The 23499-nt window shown below is 49.4% G+C and overlaps 1 protein-coding gene and 1 long non-coding RNA gene across 5 annotated transcripts in view; one reads left to right on the top strand and one right to left on the bottom strand.

The window, feature by feature from the left end:
• The window catches only part of Rhd (Rh blood group, D antigen), a 34237-nt gene extending 11375 nt beyond the window's left edge, over positions 1 to 22862 (bottom strand). The window contains exons 1-5 of one of the 4 annotated variants that reach the window (XR_010066465.1): positions 22643 to 22862; positions 13069 to 13255; positions 9466 to 9628; positions 3833 to 3995; positions 2216 to 2379 (exon numbers count right to left, since the gene is read on the bottom strand). Coding sequence is in view for 3 of the 4 variants with exons in the window: in XM_006239268.4 (XP_006239330.1) it covers positions 2216 to 2379; positions 3833 to 3995; positions 9466 to 9628; positions 13069 to 13255; positions 22643 to 22787 (822 nt within the window). In the remaining variant the exon portion in view is untranslated. 4 annotated transcript variants of the gene reach the window in all.
• LOC134487008 (uncharacterized) lies at positions 10370 to 13535 on the top strand. Its single transcript, XR_010066676.1, has 2 exons — positions 10370 to 10754; positions 12981 to 13535. It is a non-coding gene; the product is annotated as an uncharacterized LOC134487008 (long non-coding RNA).
• Positions 22863 to 23499: the final 637 nt, after the last annotated feature.

The following is a 23499-nucleotide window of genomic DNA, read 5'->3' as shown; positions in this document are numbered from 1 at the left end:
AAAGATGTATTTATTTTTATTTTTCTGGATAGATGTTTTACTGCGTGTCTGTGCACTATATGCATAAATTGTGCCTGCAGAGGCCAGAAGAGGGCGTCAGATCTCTAACAACAGAGTTCGCCACCACTGCCTGGTGCCTCAAGAGTTCTTATAAGGGCTGGAGAAGAGCCCCGACTGTTCTTCCAGAGGTCCCAAGTTCAATTCCCAGCAACCACATGGTGGCTCACAACCATCTGTAATGAGATCTGATGCCCCCTTCTGGTGTGTCTGAAGACAGTTACAGTGTACTTATATAAATAAAATAAATAAATTGATCTTTTAAAAAATAGAGGGCTGGGGCTGGAGAGATGGCTCAGCGGTTAAGAGCTCCTGACTGCTCTTTTTTTTTTTTTTTTTTTTTTTGGTTCTTTTTTTCGGAGCTGGGGATCGAACCCAGGGCCTTGCGCTTCCTAGGCAAGCGCTCTACCACTGAGCTAAATCCCCAGCCCCTGACTGCTCTTTTTAAGGGGTCCCGAGTTTAATTCCCAGCAACCACATGGTGGCTCACAACCATCTGTAAAGAGATCTGATGTCCTCGTGTGGTGTGTCTGTATATAATAAATAAATAAACGCTGACTTAGCCCTAGATCTGGCTCAGATCTCCAAAGCCACTGTTACTATGCTCATTGGTAATAGCTACTGCTGCTTGGGTCCCTGTGCCCACACTCAGCTCCAGGATGCTGTCCCTGGCTCCTGGGTCACACCTCCATTGTCATCTGTGCCCCTCAGATCTCGCAGCCTTAGAGCTCTGGGCTTTTACCTGACACCTACTTCTTAGCCTTCCTCAGCAACCCTGCCTTGTCTGCTAGAATTCCTGTCACCACCTCGTTCACCTGTGGGCACACCAACCTCCCTATGGTTGGATTGTGCTGGGAGCCTGTCATTGTGGCCAGGTTCCCTCAACCCCATCCCTCCCCCACTCCTACTCCATCTGTCAGCTCTTTGTGCCTCTGGCTAGCTGAGCCTGCCTTTCTCCTCTCATCCATCCCTCTCTACAAGCTGTCTCCCAGTGTATCAGTACCCGTACCAGGACCCACTACACACTAGGTACTGTTCATATATTACCTGTCTCGCCTCTCTCTCTCTCCTTCCTTCCTGCTTTCCTTCTTTCTTTGTTTATTTGTTTGTGTTTTTTGAGACAGGCTTTTCTCTATGTAGCCCCGGCTGTCCTGGAACTCACTCTGTAGACCAGGCTGACCTCGAACTCACAGAGATCCACCTGCCACTTCCTCCCCAGTGCTGGGATTAAAGGCATTCTCCACCATCTCCCAGTGAAATTTCTTGAGGGGAGAAAGAAAGGCTGGCTAATCTTTTTTTATTTAATTTTTTAAAAATTTATTTATTTAATTCATGTATGTGGGTGCATTGTCACTGTCTTCAGACAACAGAAGAGGGCATTGGATCCCCAGGACAGATGGTTGTGAACCACCATCTGGTTGCTGGGAATTGAACTCAGGACCTCTATAAGAGCAGTCAGTGCTCTTAACCACTGAGCCATCTCTCCAGCCCTTTATTTAATTTTTTAAAGATTTATTTATTATGTATAGAGTTCTGCCTGCATGTACACTTACTTGCACACCCAAAGAGGGCATCAGATCTCATTACAGATGGTTGTGAGCCACCATGTGTCTGCTGGGATTTGAACTCAGGACCTCTGGAAGAGCAGTCTGTGCTCTTAACCGCTGAGCCATCTCTCCAGCTCCAAGACTAGCTAATCGTATTCCAGTTTGTTCTGCTGGCTCTTACTCCTGGTGATTGGCTTCAACAACTAGCAGAAATGGGGTCTACAATCAGGTCTATAGGATTAATATTGATCTTTTATATGTGCAGTAGTGTTTTGCCTGCATGTATGTCTGTGAGAGGGTGTAGGACCCCTGGAACAGTTATAGACAGTTGTGAGCTACCATGTGGGTCCTGGGAATTGAACCCAGGTCCTCTGGAAAAGCAGCCAGGGCTCTTAACTCCAGCCCCAATATTGATTGATTTAAACACACACACCAACCCCCAGATGGCCTGTCCCATCTCTGGTACCCTGATGGTCCCTGCATGACGAACATGGAAGGGCCTATTACTGGAGCAGTCTCACCCATAGCCTGGCCCTTTGGATAAGGGCCATAAACATAGGTGTTATGCCCAGGGACATACAAGCTGCCCAAGAGGCAGCCTCCCTTCTTACCATGTTGATCTTCCCTTTGGGGTGACTCAGGGCGGACATGGAGGTGGCTGTCACTGTGCTGACTGCCAGGGCGTAGTAGGTGTTGAACACTGCGTTCTTTTTCTTTGTCCCTTCCAGGAGAGCAGAGTTGATACTTGGCCAGAATATCCACAAGAAGAGGGTGCCTGGAGGGCAGAGGGCCATTAGCTAGAACCAAGTCCCGACTCTGAAATCACAGTCTTCCAGGGTAACAGAGGAATGGCCAGAAACTAGCAAGTGAAGCCGGTCACTCTCCAGTTTGGTGACTAGTCACCTCCCCCTTGCCCCTTGAAGTCCCAGGTTGGTGGGAAGCAGACAACACATTTTTCAGACCAGAGATCTAAGGCCCAGAAAGCTGAAATCTACAAACACCAGCTCTCACTCTAGTCTTTGAAGGCCAAGTGCTTTCTTTTAACATGCAGTGCTGGAGGCTAGAGACAGCTCAGTGGTTAAGAGCACTGGCTGCTCTTACAGAGGTCCTGGATTTTTCTCCCAGCAACCACGTGGTGACTCACAACCATCTGTCACCCCAGTTCTGGGGGATTCAAAAGCCACACACATGGTGTACATGCATGCATGCAGGCATACACAAATCTATTTTTTATAAAAATACAAGGCAGGTGTTTTGTTCTGTTACCTCAGTTCTTAGGACATAAAGGAAGGAAATTACAGTGAGTTCAAAGCCAGCCTGAGCTACATAGTAAGGTACAAGCTAGCCTAGGCAGCTATGTGAGATTGTCTCAAAACAAAAATCTTCCTCCTGCAGTATGTCACAAGGATGAATGCAGGTCATCATCAGTTTTGATGGCAAGAATCTTTACCCATGAGGCATCTCACTGACCCATAACTCCCCAGATTTTTTAAATATGTAATCTTTTAAAAGTGTTTTTCATGCACTAGTGTTTTGCTTGCATGTATGTATACACATGCATATACATACTAGAAGAAGGCATAGAACCATCTGGAAATGGAGTTATAGGCACTTGTGAGCCACCTTGTGGGTGCAGATAGCAGAATCCAGTTCCCCTGCAAGAGCAGCCAGGGCTCTAACCACTGTGCCATCTCCCCAGCTCCCCCACCCCCTTGCATTTCTTATTCTCAATTCTTGCTTTTCTTCACGATGTTAACTTGTCAATGGACTTCCTCTTGTTAGAGACAAAAATGTTAGATGAACACTTAGAAGTCCAATGGAGGGGTTGGGGATTTAGCTCAGTGGTAGAGCGCTTACCTAGGAAGCGCAAGGCCCTGAGTTCGGTCCCCAGCTCCGAAAAAAAAAGAACCAAAAAAAAAAAAAAAAAAAAAGTCCAATGAAACAAGCCTCACTGAACTTTCAATCCTCCTGCCTCAGCTTCCCGAGTACTGTAGTCCAGGGGTGCATCGCCACACGCAAGTCTCTGCCGAATCTTATTGGAGAGAGGTTCCCTAAAAGGAAAGGCTTAACCCAAAGCTATGGAGTCAGCAACATTATTAGACACTAAGGGACTTTATGGAAGGGAGAGGGACATCCGGGGTCAGAGGCCAAGGGACGTTTTCTCAGCAGGGCTTGTGTAGAGCATCTGGACTCTGTTCAGGTGGACTACCCAGCCCTCTGGTCCTTACCCAGCATGGCAAACAGACTGGAGCTCGTGGTCATCTGAACCTTTTCTGTCTGGGCGTTCTCATGCCTTCTCCTGGGCAGAGACTTGGAAAGCCACCATGCCACAGTCAGCCCAAAATAGGCCCCAAACACGTGTCCGTACATCATGATTATGTGGTCTTCAATCTGCAACAGGTCGCAGCAGTGCGGTAAGTGTCCACGTTCTAGGCAAAGAGGCTGCTGCCTACCTGAGACAGTCCTGAGCTTCCTGAGGGAGGTATGACTTGAGCTTATCCAGCCCAGCCCCGGCTTCCACCTCAGCAGAGCCAGTGGGCAGCTAAGCCCGGGGTGACAAGTAACACAGCCTGTCCTGTAACAGCATGCCACACAGCTGGCTAGACTCTGGGTGCACTCTGATCAGGCCTCATGCACAGTAAGTTTTATAAGCCTTGGGTCTCATTCTTAGTGGATTTCCAGTAAAGGCTGTTTTCAGGGTCTTCCAAAAAACCCACTCAGGACTGATGGGCTCTTCACTCCCCACTGCTGCTGCCGCCTTGGCCAAAGCCACCTTCAGGGCTACTTCAAATTTCTGCCATAACCTTCCAACAGAGCTTCCTGTTTCCATCCTTGTCCCTGTGGAATGTTCTCCAAACATCTGTAGAAACCTGCCACTTGCCTGCTCAGAATCCTCCAGGGGTTTTTGCTCCCCTCAAAGTCTCCTCTCCGTGACCCGCAGGGAGACCCTGTGAGCTCTGCTCTTGCTCCTGCCTCACCTCTCCCCCTCCACACCTCCACTCTGCCTGATTCCAACTCCTCACACCTCCCCCTGCTGGCTCTCACTACACCAGCTTGAAATGTTTGATGGGCAGAGGGGGGATGGGCAGAGGGGGGATGGGCAGGGAGGAAGCAGTGGTCAGCTCTTAGGGATAAGCAACAAGCAGGTACATCTCTGTCTGCTTTCTAGGATGACCAAAGAGTAAGATGGGTGAGGGCCTCTGAATAGACACAATCTCTGTACAGGCTCCCAGGGCCAGCTGCTGCTGCCAGACACTGCAGGGCTGGCTTTGAAAACTGCTTAGTGGAGCTCCCCAACTGGTGTCTGCTGTCTTACCCGCCCCTCATAGTTCTGGACCACACTATGATTTTCTTTTCTTTTTTAAGATTTATTTATTTTATGTATATGAGTTCAGTGTTGCCGTCTTCAGACACACTAGAAAATGGCATCAGATCCCATTACGGATGGTTGTGAGCCACTATGTGGTTGCTGGGATTTGAACTCAGGACCTCTGGAAGAGCAGCAAGTGCTCTAACCACTGAGCCATCTCTGTAGCCCTCCAGCAGTTTCCAAGGTTTAAACTCAGGTCATCAGGCTTGTACGGCAAACACTTTAATGTACTGAGCCATCTCCCTAGCTCTGTTTTCCCTTTGTTTGTTTGTTTGTTTGTTTGCTACATGTTTTGGGGTTGGGGGTTTGTTTTGTTTTTGTTTTTTCAAGATAGGGTTTCTTTGTGTCATCCTGGCTGTCCTGGAACTCACTCTGTAGACCAGGCTGGCCTCGAGCTCAGAGATCCGCCTGCCTCTGCCTCCCGAGTGCTGGCACTAAAGGCTGGTACCAGCACAGCCGGGTTTGTTGTGTTTCTGAGACGAGGTCCCTGTAGCTCAGGTTAGCTTCATATTTGCTGCCCAGCTAAAGATGACCTTGAACCTCTGATCCTTTCGTCTCCACTGCCCTAGTCCTGGGAATACAGGTGTGTGGCCCAACCTCTGGTCTTACCCTGTCCTGATGACCACAATTTACTGTGAGGACTGTGTTCTGTCAGTTGCAGCTGGCTGGATCCGAGGCTACCATAACACATGCCCTGCCCCACAATCTCTAGAAACTGAGGGAAAAGAGGAATATGCCCAACCGATGAGGACACCTGGGGCCTCGGAGGCTTCTAGTCACTTTCTGAGTCCAGTTAAATGTCATGGACCTGAAGATTCTTGTACTAAGTCCCCTCCTTCTGCCTAGGAACCATCAGTGATTCAGCTGCTGCAGGCTGAGCCGAGGTTAGACCCAAGCTGATGGCTGCTGACTCTGGAGGACTCTCCTTCCTTCGACATCTTTCTGTCCATGGCTCCCTGTTACGCTCTTGGCCCTGCAGACAGCTCCATCTGTCATTGCTCTTGGACTCTGGGTTCTCTCTTGGCAGCACCCCAACCCTCTCCTTCTTCCACACATGCCACAGAGAAGCGGCACATGGCCTCCGCTCTGACTACCAGTCCCTCCGGGGCCACAGAAGGTGACCTGCCGTCTCAGGGCACCTCTCCAGCCAGCTCGTCCATACTTGTGGAGAATTGCTCCCCCTCCTCCGCACCCTCCTCACCCTGCAGCTGCCTTGACGCTGCGTCTCCCTGAGGACATCCAAGTGAGCTGGCAGACCACCCCGTGTCCCCTGTTACCTTGCCCATGAAAGAACGCTTTTCCCTCTCTGCCTCAGAGCTGTGACGCTTACGGGGTTTGTCTTTCTGTGTTGTCAGTTTTTCCAGATTGTTCTAACTGCTATGCAGGCATCGCCCATCCTAAGTAAGTGGAGTTTCCCTCATTCTACATCCCAACATCTGCTCCATTTCTCTTCCCCTCTTCTCTTTTCCCCTCCCCCCACATCACCCTCCTCTCTCCCTAGACAAGGCCACCAACATTCTCATTCTCTCTCTTTCTCATTGTCTGTCTTTCTGTCTCTCTGTCTGTCTCTGTCTCTGTCTCTCTGTCTCTCTGTCTCTCTGTCTCTCTCTCTCTCTCTCTGTGTGTGTGTGTGTGTGTGTGTGTGTGTGTGTGTGTGTGTGTGTGTGAACTGACTTTAGCCTGGGTCAAGTTGAAAGCAGGGAACCTCAACTGAGAAAATGCCACGCCCCAGATTGTTCTGCACATTCTCTTGATGAATGAGAGCCACAGAAGCCTTCTCCACCGAGCACACTCCACACGTCCTAAGCTTCCTATTGATTCTTCTCAGTAGAATTACTTCCGATTCGTTGGACTCAACTGTGCCACCAACATCAATGGTTAAATGCATAGATATGGTTCGGTGGGGGTGAGGGTGCACCCCTTTTAATCCCAGCCCTTGAGAAGCAAAGACAAGAGGATCTCTGAGTTTGAGGCTAGCCTGGGCTACAAAGTGAGTTCTAGGACAGCCAGGGCTACACAGAGAAACCCTTTCTCAAACGAAAGAGAAAGAAAGAAAGAAAGAAAGAAAGAAAGAAAGAAAGAGAGAGAGAGAGAGAGAGAGAAAGAAAGAAAGAAAGAAAGAAAGAAAGGAAGGAAGGAAGGAAGAAAGAGAAAGTGCATAAATATTCTATGGGGGAGGTTTAATGTACATTTTCAATGTTAACTCTTTTAAAGGAGCGTTATCGGAATTAATTTTTTTCTTTGAAATCTAATTTTCCTGTTATGGTATTTTTTTTTTTCTTTTCTTTTTTCCGGAGCTGGGGACCGAACCCAGGCAGGGCCTTGCGGTTGCTAGGCAAGCGCTCTGCCACTGAGCTAAATCCCCAACCCCATGGTATCTTTTTAATAATATGCAACCACCTATGCAAAAGCATATTAACTCCATGTCTATAGAACTGTGAATCTGAACAACAGATAGCAGTAATGTCTCACCAGTCTCGTCTGCTGGAGGACACCTCAATGCTTCAGGCAGTCGATAAAAATTCAAAGGTTGTCAATGGAATTTTGTGGCATTTCCTACTTGCCTTTGCCACATTTAATGTCTGTGAATTATAGGCAAGGCTCGTGGTGTACAAACTAAGAAAGTATAAAGAAACCCTGCGGGGGGAGGGGAGTTGAGGCGTGCCTAGGGAACACAGCTGCTGTGAATTGATGTGGGAGGGGCCATCCCACTGTGGGTGGTGCTACACCTAGGCAGGGTTACATAGGAAAGCAAGCTAAACAAGCCAGTAAGCATCCAGTCTCCATGGCTTCTGCCTTAGTTCCTGCCTTGCATTCCTGTCCCAATTTGCCTTCCTGATGAACGGCAGTCTGTAAACTGAAACAAGCCCCTCCCTGTTGCTTTGCTTATGGTGTTTATCCAGCAATGGAACCATAACTAAGATACTTTTTCTTTCTTTCTTTCTTTTTAAATTTTATTTAATGTATGAGTGCTCTGTTGCACATACATCTGCTTTCCTGAAGAGGGCATCAGATCCCATTACAGATGGTTGTGAGCCACCGTGTGGTTGCTGGGAATTGAACTCAGGACCTCTGGAAGAGCAGCCAGTGTTCTTAACCTCTGAGCCATCTCACCAGCCTCTCTCTCTCTCTCTCTCTCTCTCTCTCTCTCTCTCTCTCTCTCTTTCTCTCTCTCCCTCCCTCTCTCTTGATCTGTGCGTGCATGTGTGTGTGTGTGTTTATGTGTGTGTCTGGCATATACATATATGTGTTCAAGTTAATGCAAGTGGGCCATTTGTGTCCTGCTCAGTTTCTCTACCTTACTTCCTTGAGATGGGGTCTACATAGCAAGTTCCAGGCTGGTCAGGGCTACAGAGATCCTGTCTCAATAAAACAACAATAATAACAACAACAATAACAACAAAAACCCATCAACATAAAATAAGACCTATAACTCGCTGGACCACTGCCAGGTGACTGTGTATGATGACTATTCTTGGTTGTCCACTATTTCTAGAATGAACTGAAACCCAAGAGACTGGGTACTCCCATGGGCAATTTTTCTTGATTGAATCTTTTGAAATGGAAAGACCCACCTTAAGTCCCAATCTTTTGAGGTGGAAAGATCCACCTTAAGTCTGGGTCACGCCTTCTAGATGTGGAAGAAAAAAGCATTTGCTCTTTGCCTGCGACCCTCACTTGCTGGCAAGTTTGTCCTTCACAGGCCCTAGAGCCTATTCCTTTGGGATCAATCACAGTGTCTACTGAAGACCACCTGAGACATCCCACCTCATGGACTGCTCAGCTACTGGGTGCTTGGACTGTCCACTGGGAGACAGCCATTGTCAGACTCCAACCTGTTAGTCACTCTGATAAATCATACACATGCACATACACGCACGCACACACACACACACACACACACACACACACACATTTCATCAGTTCTTTCTCTAGAGAACCCTGACTAGTGCATTCTGGGAATTCATCTTATGTATCCCATAATATAACCTTATGAAGTGGCTGAAGAGATGGCTCAGTGGTTAAGAGCACTGACTGCTCTTCCAAAGTCCTGAGTTCGGTTCTCAGCAACCACATGGTGGCTCACAACCATCTGTAATGGGATCTGATGCCCTCTTCTGGTGGGCAGGTGTGCATATAGATAGAGCACTCAGATACATAAAATAAATAAATCTTTAAAAACAAAACAAAAGGGCTGGAGAGATGGCTCAGTGGTTAAAAGCACTGACTGCTCTTCCAGAGGTCCTGAGTTCAAACCCCAGCAACCACATGGTGGCTCACAACCATCTGTAATGAGATCTGATGTCCTCTTCTGGTGTGTCTGAAGATAGCTAATAAATAAATCTTTAAAAAAAAAAAAAAAACCTTGTGAGGCTCCAGGCCCTCACTGTGTTTGGCCTTCAGTGGAGTCTAACCACTTGTAGCTCCAGTTGGGATGCTATCCTACCTCCCACCTTCTCCAAGGTCCCTCTCACAGCCCCAGGAACTCACTCTGAAGACCTTCTTGTCAGCGACTCTGATGGCACCAAAGGTCATAGCTTCCACCAGCACCATCACGGCCAGCTGCACCAAGTTGACCTTCCCCAAGACAGCGCCCGCTGAGATCAGCAGCGGTAAGGTGCTTATGGTAGCTCTCTGGATGCTGAGAAACGGACTAGAGAGGGAAGTAGGAAGTGGAGGGAGAGGGAAAGGGAGAGGAAGAAGGAAAGGGGTTTGGGGGAGGGAGAGAGAGAGTGAGGAAGAGTATCTCTCATCAGGCCCCGCCCACAGAAGGGCTATTGAGCACAAGCGGGGCTCTCGTGCCCACCAGGGCGGCACGTGTGGTCTGATTTTTCTTTGCCCACACCCATGGTACAGGGAGGTTTGGAGTCTCTGAGCCTCTCCTACAAAGGTCACTGTGACTCGAAGTGGCTTTTTCCTCCCCAGTGACACAGCTGCCTGGACTCCACGGCAACCTCACACTAACTTTCTGCTGTGGCCACTCAGACGCTCGGTAGAGGGCGCTGTGTGCCTGCTGGCCCACCACTCAGGCCGCTAGTTAATCTCAAGGAGCCTCCAACCAGGGGTTGGGGATTTAGCTCAGTGGTAAAGCGCTTGCCTAGGAAGCGCAAGGCCCTGGGTTCAGTCCCCAGCTCCGAAAAAAAGAACCAAAAAAAAAAAAAAAAAGAATGACCACATTTGTTTCCCGGGGCCCTGGCAGGGAAGGAAGACATTGTACGTGGGTATATAATACCAAAAGACTGGCAAGCACTTGAAGAGGGAACTCGTAAATGGAGGCTGGCATTATGAAGACTGTCAAATCCTTCCTCCCTTGCACAAATGTGCATGCTCAGTGTGGGGATTCCGGTAGAGAAAAACTTTTTTTGTTGTTTTATTTTGTTTTCAAAGTGATTTTGATTGGCTGGGGAGACACGGGGTTTCCTGAGACAGCTGTGCCAACTGGGCTTATCATGGTGGGCTTCCTGAGAGAGGTGGCACTGAGCTTTCCTCTGAAGCCTAGGGATTTAAGGAAGCTGGCATCCATCCAGATGCTGTTGAGAGGCTACCCAGATGCCCAAGGTTAAAGGTCAGCCCTCCATCGGCAGAGGTTGCTAGGTTACCACTGTGTTACCCATAGAATATGAAAGGCCAGGAAGTTGGAAGGAAGGCCACTACCCACTGATTACAAACCTGAGATTCAGGTCCCAGCCAGCCTAGATCTAAAGCCAGAGTCCACCAGTCCGCATGCAGCCTCCCCAGCGCTCACCATTGTTCATGAGGCTCAAAGGTGTGAGGGGAAGGTAAGAGAAGGACATGGGGAAGGAAGAGGTCCTGTGTGGACCAGGAGTGACTCAGTATATGGAGTGACTCGGTGGTCACTGCAACCACACGAGCTATGTTTAGTGAATGAGTGCTTACTGCTCCACCAAGTACAGAAATCACCGGGCAGTGTGGGATTTCAGACCTTGCAGCGGGTTACAGCAAGAGGTGGCAAGACCCTTACATAGGATGGTTAGAGAGCTTGATTCAACCTGGCAGTGGGGGTTGGGGATTTAGCTCAGTGGTAAGAGCTCTTGCCTAGCAAGCGCAAGGCCCTGGGTTCGGTCCCCAGCTCAAAAACAAAAACAAAAACAAAAACAAAAAAAAAAAAAAAAAGAAAGAAAAAACCTGGCAGTGGTGGCACAAGCCTTTAATCCTAGCACTGGGGAAACAGGGGATCTCTGTGAGTTCAAGGCCAGCCTGGTCTACAGAGTGAGTTCCAGAACAGCCAGGGCTACACAGCAAATGAAACTGTCTCAAAAAAAGGAAGGGGATTGGGGGGGAAGGCTGATTAAGCAATGTCGGGACTATGAGATTGTGGGACTGTGGGACCTTGGATGACTCCGCCTGTAGTATGGAGGCAACACCTGGGGAGTTACGGTGAGAGCAGAATTCATGGACACACATCAGACGCAAGAGGAAATCAATCATTGCCGGGACTTTCGAGGGAGAGCCTTCTAGAAGCTTTCAGAGAGCACTATCAAAATTACACTTGTGGGGCTGGAGAGATGGCTCAGCGGTTAGAGCACCGGCTGCTCTTCCAGAGGTCCTGAGTTCAATTCCCAGCAACCACATGGTGGCTCACGACCATCTGTAATGAGATCTGATGACCTCTTCTGGTGTGTCTGAAGACAGCTACAATGTACTTATATGTAATAAATAAATAAATCTTAAAAAAAAATTTACACTTGTGGAGTGGGTGTAGCTTAGTTGACACAGTGCTTGCCTGGTGTGCACAAGGCCCTGAGTCTGACCCCCAGTACCTCACTCTGCACTTGTAGTCTCCACCCTCAGAAGGCTGAGGCAGGAGGATCATGAGATCATCTTGTAAGAGGAGATCCTCAACTAGGAATTGTCCCCATTCAGATGGACCTGTGGGTGTGTCTGTGGGGCATTTTCTTAGTTGTTAATTGATGTGGGAAGACCCGCCACTGAGTGTGGCGCCTCCTACTGGAATTAACCGAGATAAGAAGGGAAAAGGCGGGAAGAAGCTTGCTAGCATCCTGCCCACCAGGTCTGCTTCTGCTAAGTCATTTGCTGGGAGAAGAACCAACATTCCCAGTCTTCCACTGTGGACTAAGGACCAGGCACCCCACCCTAGACTGAGCAAGGTCATCGGCCTCAAGTGTGACAGCTACTGTGGGGCTGTGCCACCTGCTGAAGTACACAGCCTCGAGGCCAAATACCTGCAGTGGTCTCTGCTGTTAGGTGTGAGGTGTCCATTATCACTATTTTAATGTAACCTAATTCGATAAATTCTTTTTAAAAATTTTCTGAGACTAGGTTTCTCTGTGTGGCCCCAGCTGGCCTGGAACTCAGTCTGTAGACCAGGCTGACCTTGAACTCAGATATCCACCGGCCTCTGCCTCCTGAGTGCTGGGATTAAAGGCGTGCGCATCACACTCAGCTCGATAAAGTCCTCTAATATAGAAATACATGTCCTGTTGGTTCTGTTCCTCTAGAGAACCCCGACTAAGCTATATTTATTAATTAATCTGATATTCCCTTATATAAGTATCACCCAGGTGACCCTCCTCCCCACCCCCAGGGTTTCTCAGTATAGCCCTGGATGTCCTGGAACTCACTGTAGACCAGGTTGACTTCCTACCTAGGGCTCCTGAGTGCTGGGATGAAAGGCATGCATAATGGTCACCCAGTGCTGGTCTTTGTCTTTAAAATGGTGCCTCTCTGTGTGACAGTTCTGTTTCCTTTTGCTCTGTTGTTTGTTTACTCCTCTTCTTACTTTCCCTTCTAACCTCTTTCCATTGTTCATGACAATCCAAGTCATTAATAACAAAATAGGGAGAACCCAGGGAGGGCTACAGCTCCAGATCCCTCGGGTACCACAGGGTTGGCATAACCATACCCAGTAGGGCCAATTAAGTCAAAATTTTGTATAAGCAATGAAAATCTTGTAAAAACAAAAAACAACAACAACAAAAAAAAAAAACAAAAAAACAGTGTATCCTACGTATTTCGTATGCCAGAGAGAAGAGGGGTCAAGAGGTCATGATCTTCTAGAACCTTCCACCTCCACATTCGAAGTGCCCATGTGACCCAGTTCCTTTCAGTTACCTGAACGGATTCTTGATCATGTTCCAGTCGAGGACCCAATTCAGGAAATAGTCCAGCAAGATTGTCCCCTGTACCCCAAGGGCCAACATGAAGAAGCTGAAGGCCACACTGCTCCAGCCGTGTCTCCGAAAGGATGAGGACAGGAAGCCGAAACCCAAGGCTGCCACAAGGGTCAAATCCTGGATGACTGTGAGTGGGGAGGGGTAGAGTAGGTGGGGACAAAGGGAGAAAGGGTGAGACACAGTGGCCACTGGAAGGGACTTCTGAGATCATTTAAGAGAACTTGGCCAAATTGCCCCTCCTCTTTGGGCCTCAACTTTCCCATCTGAATAATGGGATAATGACTACTGAGCAGGCAGGGGCGTGGTGTGGGTAGATGAGTGAGAGCTGGTGAAGTGATTCCAGTAGGTATGAGTGCACAGGACATGATCAACCGTTATGAGAAATAAACAGCATGGCGTGGGCAAGCTCAGACTCAGGGTCCTTGTGTCATTGGCATTCAGTGAAGGTAAAATTGCTCTGGGATTGTGGGCAGGGATCCACCATGGTCATACATGCTAAGGCCTCTGCAGTTGATCAGTCCAGGTGTGACAGAAAAGAGAAGGCAGAGGTGGCTCAGAATTCCTGTGGCAGGAGCCAAATCATCTTCAAAAGAAGCAGGTCAGGGGGCTGGAGAGATGGCTCAGTGGTTAAGAGCACCGGCTGCTCTTCCAGAGGTCCTGAGTTCAAATCCCAGCAACCACATGGTGGCTCACAACCATCTGTAAGGAGATCTGATGCCCTCTTCTGGTGTGTGGGACCTTGGATGACTCCGCCTGTAGTATGGAGGCAACACCTGGGGAGTTACGGTGAGAGCAGAATTCATGGACACACATCAGACGCAAGAGGAAATCAATCATTGCCGGGACTTTCGAGGGAGAGCCTTCTAGAAGCTTTCAGAGAGCACTATCAAAATTACACTTGTGGGGCTGGAGAGATGGCTCAGCGGTTAGAGCACTGGCTGTTCTTCCAGAGGTCCTGAGTTCAATTCCCAGCAACCACATGGTGGCTCACGACCATCTGTAATGAGTACAGCTACAGTGTACTCATATAAATAACATAAATTCATCTTTTTTAAAAAAAAGAAGCAGGTCAGAAAGAAATTATAAAACAAGACAAAACAACGCTGGGTGCTGGCAACTCATGAGAGGCAGCAGGAAGGGCTGGTGAGATGGGTCAGTAGGAAAAGGTACTTATCTCATGATCCTGGGGACTGCCTGGGCCCTCCTGAGTCCATGGTGGAAGGAACGAGTGGCCTCTTGCTCTCTTGCTCCTCTCTTTCTCCTGCCTTCCTGACCCCATTCTCTCCCCATTCCCTGACCCCTCCATGTGCTCATGGCCAGTCTCTACTCCTCTACCCCTCTTCTTCTCTACTCCTCTCTCTCTGCCTTTCTCTGTCCCTACTACCCTCTTAATTCCCCTCCCCATGCCCTGAATAAACTCTGAATGAATTAATGAATGGACGCCTGAAAGTTGTCCTCTGACCTCCACATGGGTTGGCACTCACAGGCCTATATGCACATAGGTGCATTTGTAGGCACACATGCATACAAATGATCAACGTTTAAAAGAAGAAAAAAGCTGGATGGTGGTAGCATAGGCCTCTAATCCCAGCACTTGGGAGGCAGAGGCAGGCAGATTTCTGAGTTGGAGGCTAGTCTACAGATCGAGTTCCAGGACAGCCAGAGGTACAAAGAGAAACCCTGTCTCAGAGGGAAGGAAGGAAGGGAAAAAGGGAGGATGGAAAAAAGAAAGGAAGGAAGGAAGGATCAGGAGGGAGGGAAGTGAATTGGCTCTTTCTCAGTTCTTGTGAAGGACCTGGTGGGCCAGCAGAAAATGCCTTTTCTAGCCTGGGAGGATCTGCTGAATCTGTGAGTCCCAAAATCACCCTAAGGCCCCAGCAGAGGATGACGAGGATACTTTAATGTGATTCCAGTTTTTAATAATTAGCACATGTATGCCAGAACCAGATAAACATGGCTTCGGTGAGACTGTGTACTTTCCAGCCGTGTGGTCTTGGGGAGTCCATGCTAAGAGTTTAACATTCGCTAACAGCCAGTGCTGGCTGATCTTGACCATCAAGCTGACTGGACTGAGAGGTGTCCAGGAGACCAGCAAAATGTCTCTGGACAATGAACAATGTATCTTTGCTCAGTGCCCCATCTAGCCAGCTGCTCCTCTTTGCTTTCTAGCTGCCGTGAGGTATCCCTCCCCACTCCAGTGCACCTTCCCACCACAGCCTGAAAAGCAACAGAAGCCAGTTGCTCACAAACTCAAAAACGATCTTTTACGGGGTTGGAGATTTAGCTCAGTGGTAGAGCGCTTGCCTAGCAAGTGAAAGGCCCTGGGTTCGGTCCCCAGCTCTGAAAAAAACAAACAAACAAAACAAACAAACAAAAAAAACCCGATCTTTTTCCACTTTGGCCACGGCAGTGAAAAAGTCCAACCGGAAGTAGAAGCTCAACCGGAAGTAAAAGTGGAGCTGGGTCCTACCATCCCATTGGTTGAGCCTTCACCCCTAGCTTTAACACTACCCTCTTCCAGTGTGATAGCAACACTAATTCCAGCCTTTCATCGGACGCCTGTGATGAGATGGGCCCATGCATGGAAAGGCAGTTTTACCGTCAGATGTTGACCATTCTCCATATTCATGACACCTGCACAGATTTGTTCCCGCTTTGCAACTTGGTGAGGTTTATTAGGAAATACTAACAACTCAGTTTTTTGCCATCTTCTTCTATCAGTATGAATTCGTGCCCACAGTTTACAATTGCCTCTAGTTGCGTACTCATTTCCCTACCATAAAAGAACTCATGCCTGGTGTGGGAGAGATGGCTCAGCGGTTAAGAGCACTGACTGCTCTTCCAGAGGTCCCAAGTTCAATTCCCAGCAACCACATGGTGACTCACAACCATCTATAATGGGATCCGATGCCCTCTTCTGGGCATTTTCCAGCCCAGGGGCTGGGCTGCCCTTCCCCCAGAGGTTCTTCCCCATATAATCCAGACATTTTGGTTTTTCTCTTTCTTCTTCCTCCTCCCTCTCTTTCTGCTCACACCTCCCCCCCCCCCATTCTCTCTCCCCATGGTGACTTCCCTGGCCTCCATCTTTGGGGGCCAGTGATCTCACCCAAGAGCAGCTTCCCAATAAACCTGCCTTTAATATATTCTAATCTGGTTTGAATCGGTTCATTTCACCGGCCTAAAAATAACCTATCAGTTATTACTAGGATAACCACCGTGTAAAGGGTGTGTGGACCACTCCAGCCTTGTGTACAGGCAGAGCCCTGGAGGTACTCAGACACATGACAACCTGCTTAACTGAGCTTTTGGCAGTTTCTTTCCCAAATCCTAGCCAGCAGAATGCCAACAAATGGGATCTGTGGTGAGACATATTTTTCCACCTTCTGTGTGTGCCTCGAATCTATGAGGGAATTTGGGCCAGTGTAATGAAGGTGTTTCTGACCAGGAACTGGCCCGTGGAGAGAGCTATTTACCAATCGATCACCACAGGAAGAAATCACCTGGTCTCAGTCCTGGCTCTGCACACAAGGTAGACAACTCTTATTACTGGAAAGTTCCTTTGGTGTCGGAAACCATGGAAATCACTGACACTGGAGAACGCACAGTGTTTCACCTATGATGTATGCCGTCAGTGGTCGATGACAGCCCTGGGATGCAGGAGGCGGCCCTGTGATCTGGTGTGCATTCAGGAGACCCTACCTTCTCCACTGATGTGGGAGGGAGGGTGCAGTGTGGGATCCCTTTTCCCCTGTCCATCTTCTTGGCAGTCCTACTGGGTGAATCAAGGAACAAGGCTCAAAATCTTCCGGAGCCAAGCCTGAAAAGTGTTGTGTGAAGTCTGATGTCTATTTGGGACTGAGAACTGTGGCCAATGGAAAACCATTTCCCTGGAAACATGTCCAGCCTTTGTTTGCACCGTGCTTTGAAACACAACCTGTCTGTCCCTTTGCATCAAGGCAGTGCCACTGCAGGTTGGAGGGGGACTAGCAGCAAGTGCCTTCCTGACTTTCTTGGGGCCACACAGATCACCCTGTACTGAACTCCGCTCTGGGCTGTTACAGTGAGGGCTTTTCTGCCAGGTAGGCAGGCTCTCGCTCTGGTGTGTGCCTCATTAGGCAGAAGGATCTCGGGCTTTCTGAGCCTCAGTTCCCCTCTCTGGAAATCATAGGATTGGGCTTGATAGTCTCCGCGCCCTTAAAACCCAGGAACATTCTGAAGACTGGGTTAGGGGAGGGTAGAGAGGAAGAGGGTAGAGTTGAACCTGAAGGTTGGAAAATGAGAGAGTGGGGGTAGGGCGAAGCATTTCCTGGCTCAGCTGCCATCGCGGCTTTCTTCCCCGCCCCCGACCCCCCACTCCCTATAGGCCCCACAGGGTCCCAAGGCAGAAAAGGGTGCCTTAGGCTGGAAGAAGAGACTGAGGGAAACAGTTCCCAGATGCTCTGTCGCTGTTTTTGGAACCTGTGCAGTCAGTCCAGTTCTTTAGTAATAACAATCTGGCCTCAGGCGCCCTCCCTGCCCCCCTAACCCCCCAAGCCCAGCTTTTCCTATTTCCTCTCCAGAGGCTCCAGGCTCGCACTCACTCTTTTCAGGGCTCACATCCCCCCTTCCCACCCTCACCCCAGGGCTGAGCCCTGCTCAGAGGCTTGGGCACCCACATGGGCGGTAGCCTCAGCCCCTCACACCGCCACACCAGCTGGGGCTGATAAACTGGTGGGCTGCAAGGTGTTTGGGGTTTGATAAGGAGCCGAGAGGACTGGGCGGGGGCGGGGGCGGGGGCGGGGGGGGGAGGGATTTCACTGCGTTCTGGGAGTGAAATTTCAGGCCTACTGGGAGGTAAAAACAGTACCTCTGAGCACAGCGGCAAAGCATTGGAGGTAGTCTCCAGCATCCTCATGATGGCTGGCAGGACCCACGACTCCACCTCACAGTCTCAGATAATCACCGGTTATCTTTCCGATTTTACAGAGGGCGGAAGGGAGGCACAGAGGGCTGCTGTGACTAGCACAGGTGACACAGCGGCTGAATGATGACAAAGAGATTCGAACCTCATATACCCTCTTGCCTCTTCCTGTGCAGTGAGTTAGCATGTCAGGGTTAAGGCCCCGGTTCTCTCAGTCTCCCTAATCTGTAAAATGGGTGGCGACACCTACTCACTGGCTCCTGAAAGGTCTGGTGCTATGACAGGAGCACACACGCCTGTCATACATTAGATGACAGGTCCCTCTCTATGAAGACCCCTTTGGATCACAGAAGATCAGCCCTTGGGTATGTCCACGCAGACATCTTCCCTTTTCCCCTTCGGGGACCTGCCCACCCATTCTAGCCCCTCCTCCTGATAGTTCAAGGAAACAAAGCATGGGGGAGGAGCTCTTCAGCCTTGGGGGCCACGCCCCTCTGCACTGTCCCCCCTCCCCAAAGCCTCTGTTCCCTCCCACCCTTCCATCCCAGCAGCAGTCTGGGAATAGAAACATCTTTTCCTGAGATGGAGGTACCAGGTGTGGGGTGCTGACTCATCACTAGAGAACCCCTCTTGTTTCCCCATAACGCTGCCCCTGAGGAGAGCAGGGACCAATGATGGCTAACTAAGCAAAGATCCCAAGAGATAGTTCCCCAGTTTGGCAGTCACAGGAGGGGCTGTCTCTGGCAAACTATTCCAGATGGCCTCCCGCTGGAGCATGCCTCTGGGCATAGGTTGCTCCCCTGGGAGTTCAACCTTGTAATTAGTCTTAGACAATGGGGTATCAGTAGACATTGTATAAATGCTTCCCTCCACTCTGTTCTCACTTGCCAGGTGAAGCCCGAGGTGGCCTGACGTTCCCAGCTGGCACCAGCCATCTTGGCCCAGCTAAACTCCTAGGTTTTTAGATAGATGAGTGATCCTCGGTGAAGCTGCCAACTGAATGATACCCACTTGCTGAGCCACAGAATCATGGGGGTGGGTAAATGACATGGTTGCTCCCTCCCCCCTCCCCCTCCCCCTCCCCCTCCCCCTCCCCTGCCTAGCCTAGAACTCATCTGTAGACCAGGCTGGCCTCGAACTCAGAGATCCACCTGCCTCTGCCTCCCAAGTGCTGGGATGAGAGGGATAGAGCACCCTATCATCACCTGGTTCGATGACATGGTTGCTTCCCCCCCCCCCCCCCCCCCGGAGCTGGGGACCGAACCCAGGGCCTTGCGCTTCCTAGGTAAGCGCTCTACCACTGAGCTAAATCCCCAGCCCTTGGTTGCTTTTTTAAAAGCACTAAAGTTGGAGATGTTTGTTACACAGCTGTAGGTGACTGATAGATTCTGCTTCCCTTAAGCATCTCAGGGACATCCCCACCCTTAGCCCAGGAGGAACAAAACACAGTTGGCTTAGACATCAGGTCGCTGTTTTTGTGTTTCTTTAAGAACTGGTCGAGTGGGGTTGGGGATTTAGCTCAGTGGTAGAGCGCTTGCCTAGGAAGCACAAGGCCCTGGGTTCTCCGGAAAAAAAAAAAAAAGAACTGGTGGAGTGTGGTGGTTTGAATGAGAAGAGCCTCTGTGTGCTCCTACATTTGAGTCTTCGTCCTTCATTGGTGGACTGCAGGAGAATGCTTAGGGAGTGTGGCCTTGTTGGAGGAGGTGTGTTACAATGGCAGACTTTGAGGCTTCAAAAGTCTCTTGCCAACCCTAACCTACTCTTGGCCTCCTGTTTGAGGTCTGAGACCTGAGCTCCCAACTCTTCCCGCCTCTGTGCCCTCATCCCACCAACGTGGACGGTTGTCTGGAACGGTAGCCCAGTCTAAGTTGCCTCCAGAATGGTGTTTCATCACCATAATAGGAACTGATGTGCATAGCTATCACCCAATCACCTGTCTGCCATCATCCCCGCCCCCCTCTTTTTCACCAAGTGTAGGTGATTTTATCTCCTAAATGGGTCTTGAATCTGACTCCTTACTCCTGCTCCCCCCCCCACCTCCCCCCCACCCCGTTTGGCTCCATTACAAATGACTCAGACGTGGTCAGCAGAGTAAGGCACACACAGCTTGGAAGATGCCCAGGGCAGTTCTTAGAGGTTGCTGGAAGAAAGCATCAGCACCTCCAGTTCATTTTTTATCTAAAAGCTGATGGGCTTATCTATCTATACATGCTAATTCTTTCCTTCCTTCTTCCTCTTCTTCCTCTTTTTATTTATTTATTTATTTTATTTTATATGAGTACACTGTCACTGTCTTCAGACACATCAGAAGAGGAGGGCATCAGACCTCATTACAGATGGTCGTGAGTCACCATGTGGTTGCTGGGAATTGAACTCAGGACCTCTGGAAGAGCAGCCAGTGTTCTTAACCACTGAGCCATCTCTCCAGCCCTTCTTCTTCTTTAAATAGTGTTTTTCTGTATAATAGCCCTGACTGTCTGGGAACTCTCTTTGTAGACCAGGCTGGCCTTGAACTCACAGAGATCCTGCCTCTGCCTCCTGAGGGCTGGTTTTAAAGGGATGAGCCATTTTGTCCTGCTTTGAATTTTTTTTTTTACGTGATAATTCTTTCAATCCTTTTTATTTATTCATTTATGAACACTATTATCATTATTACTTGTGGGGGTGGGGCACACAGGTTTAGAAGGAGACCATCAGAGGGTTTAAATGCCCTAGAGCTGGAGTTAAAAATGTCCGTGGTGGGGGTTGGGGATTTGGCTCAGTGGCAGAGCGCTTGCCTAGGAAGCGCAAGGCCCTGGGTTCGGTCCCCAGCTCCAAAAAAAAAAAGAACCAAAAATGTCCGTGGTAGGAACTGAACTTGGCTCCTCTGGCTTTTAACCCCGGTGCCACCTCTGCTTCCCTACTTGCTAATTTTTAACCATTTCCGTTGCATTACAGAACTTTTAGGAATTACACTCATTCGTTCGTTCATTTGTTCGTTCGTTCGTTTGGAACATACAGAGATTGGGTTGGCCTAGGTGGTTTCCACAACCATACCTATTGGTTAGGGGCTAAATGTGACAGGGGCCAGGAGACACCATGGTAGGTCCATGCAATTAAAACCGGCGTGCCTGACTGTCAGCCTGATGTGCTGCTAGGTGACACTGGGCCAGTGACAACCTCAGAGTACCTAGTTCCTCAATGAGAAACAGAGGACAAAGCAGCCTGTCTCACTGGGTTGTTGTGATGGACCAACGGGAAGCTGGTTGGATAGTGGCGTATACAGCAAGTGCTCAATAAAGACCAGCTGCAGGCTCTACCACGTGTCCAGACCTCACCGTGCACACAATACTCAGCTTAGTGGAGAAACCGGAAGGAACGAAGTTAAACGAACATCCAGTCGGATATAAAAGACGGAATGAACCTGATGATAGGGGCACACACCTTTAATCCCAGCACGGTGGAGACAGAAGCAAGTAGATCTCTGAGTTCAAAGCCTGCCTGGTGCACAGAATGAGTTCTAGGACAGCCAGAGCAGCACAGAGAAACCCTGTCTCGAAAAATATGCCCACACAAAGGAAAGGAATTAGAACTGTGCAGGAGCCACCGGATGGTTCCTCTTCTTCCCGCTAGCTAACTGGCTCAACCTGCAGTTCTGTCTTGGGGACATCTCTCGGGGAAGCCCCTCAGGGACACCCATCTATTTATCATGAGCATTCTGTCAGCCTGGGAGAGGAGAGGCTTCAGACATGTTGGGATGTTTTCTACAGGAGCAAACACACACCACTGTGGACACGAGACTTGTTTGGTTGTTCTCACCACAGCCACACAGAATAAACCATCATCCCACATTCCCCGGCAGTCAGCCATTCTTTGGCTCTGGATTTGAACCCAAAGCAGGCTCTCCAGCCCTGGAGAGGAGGCAGGAAAGAGGGGACATGGAGTATGGAAAAGAGTCAGCTAGCGGGGTAGGATGGGGTGGGAGCGGGGCAGGAGAAGGGCTTTTTTTTGCCCGGGATCAGTGTTTGGTTTCCAGTATCCCACCATTGTAACATCAGTTCCCAGGGGATGCAGTGCCTCTGAGAGGGACCCCTCCCCTGGGGGCCTACATTTATATTCACCCACACACGGACACATATATCTAATTAAGATATTACATAAAAATAGGGGTTGGGGATTTAGCTCAGTGGTAGAGCGCTGCCCTAGTAAGCGCAAGGCCCTGGGTTCGGTCCTCAGCTCCGAAAAAAAGAAAGAAAAATAAATAAATTAAAAAAAGGAAGGCGTAACAGAGACCCCAGAACACAATGTAATACAACACAACATGACAGTCATTGCCACAAAGGAGAGAGCAAGGGGCAGAGAAATAGAACACTGTAAAGACCATTGCAACAGGGAATTCAGGACCACAGACAAGCAGATCCTCCGTTCTGTGCCCGCAAATCCAGGTGGGGCTCTTGGAGGAGAGAAATCCCAGGCCACTCCTAAAGCTTGCCCTCCCGCACTGTCTCGGTGCAATCAGTGAAAGGGCTGGAAACCTCTTTCCTTGGGAATACCTTTGAAAGGTCTGTGCCCTGGGGCAGTGGGGAGCGGCAGACCTCCCCTACCTCGGACCATCTTCCCCCATGCCTCTCACCTTGATAGATCGCCATGAACTTGTGATCTGCCTGGATAGGGTCTTGGCCGATGAGAAAATAGAAGAGGAGGATAAAAGTCACCTGTAGCCCGAAGGCCCACAGGGGCAGGCAGCAGCGGAGGGACCTTGGGTACTTAGAGCCCATCTTGTGTCTGCCGCTGTGCCCAAGTTCTGTCAGCTGCAGGCTTCACCGGTGTCCCCCACACCCACTTGAAGGAGTGATAGGAGAGACACCCGCCAAAGGCCTTATCTGAGGCAGCAGGGCTGGCCTTGCACAGAGGGATGTCACTGGAGGAAGAGCAACACTTATTCAATATGGTGGTTCATTCAGCCAGTCTTGGCTGGATTCCTGTTGAGAGCTCCTACTGGGCTTGGTTTTATTCAGTTTATTTCCCGAGCTAGGGTATTTCTATATGGCGCTGACTTAGAACTCACTGTGTAGACTAGACTGATTTTGGCCTTACAGCAATTCTCCTGCTTCTGTGTCCTGAGTGCTAGGAATACAGGCAAGCACCTGGCTTTGTGCTCAGTTTGAAGGAAAGCACTCTCTTTGTTTGACATCCATCCATCTTTAGTCTTGTTCCTTTGGCCTACCCTGTAAGAAAGGCAGGGTCTAGGGTTAGAGCTGATTCTGGAGTTCTGTGGTAGAGCATGAACCAGGCTCAGGTTTGGGTCCCAGAAAGGGTGAAGGGGTGTTGGTCTCTCTCTCTCTCTCTCTCTCTCTCTCTCTCTCTCTCTCTCTCTCTCTCTCCCCCCTTTCTCCCTTCCTTCCTTTCTTCCTCCTCCTCTTCCTCTTCCTCCTCCTTCCTCCTCCTCTTCTTCTTCTCTCTTGTGTTTTGTTTTGTTTTGTTTTGTTT

This window comes from Rattus norvegicus, chromosome 5 (assembly GCF_036323735.1).
Source record: "Rattus norvegicus strain BN/NHsdMcwi chromosome 5, GRCr8, whole genome shotgun sequence".
Lineage (NCBI taxonomy): Eukaryota > Metazoa > Chordata > Mammalia > Rodentia > Muridae > Rattus > Rattus norvegicus.
The sequence above is the reverse complement of the archived record's forward strand: the minus strand, read 5'-3'. Positions and strand labels throughout refer to the sequence as shown.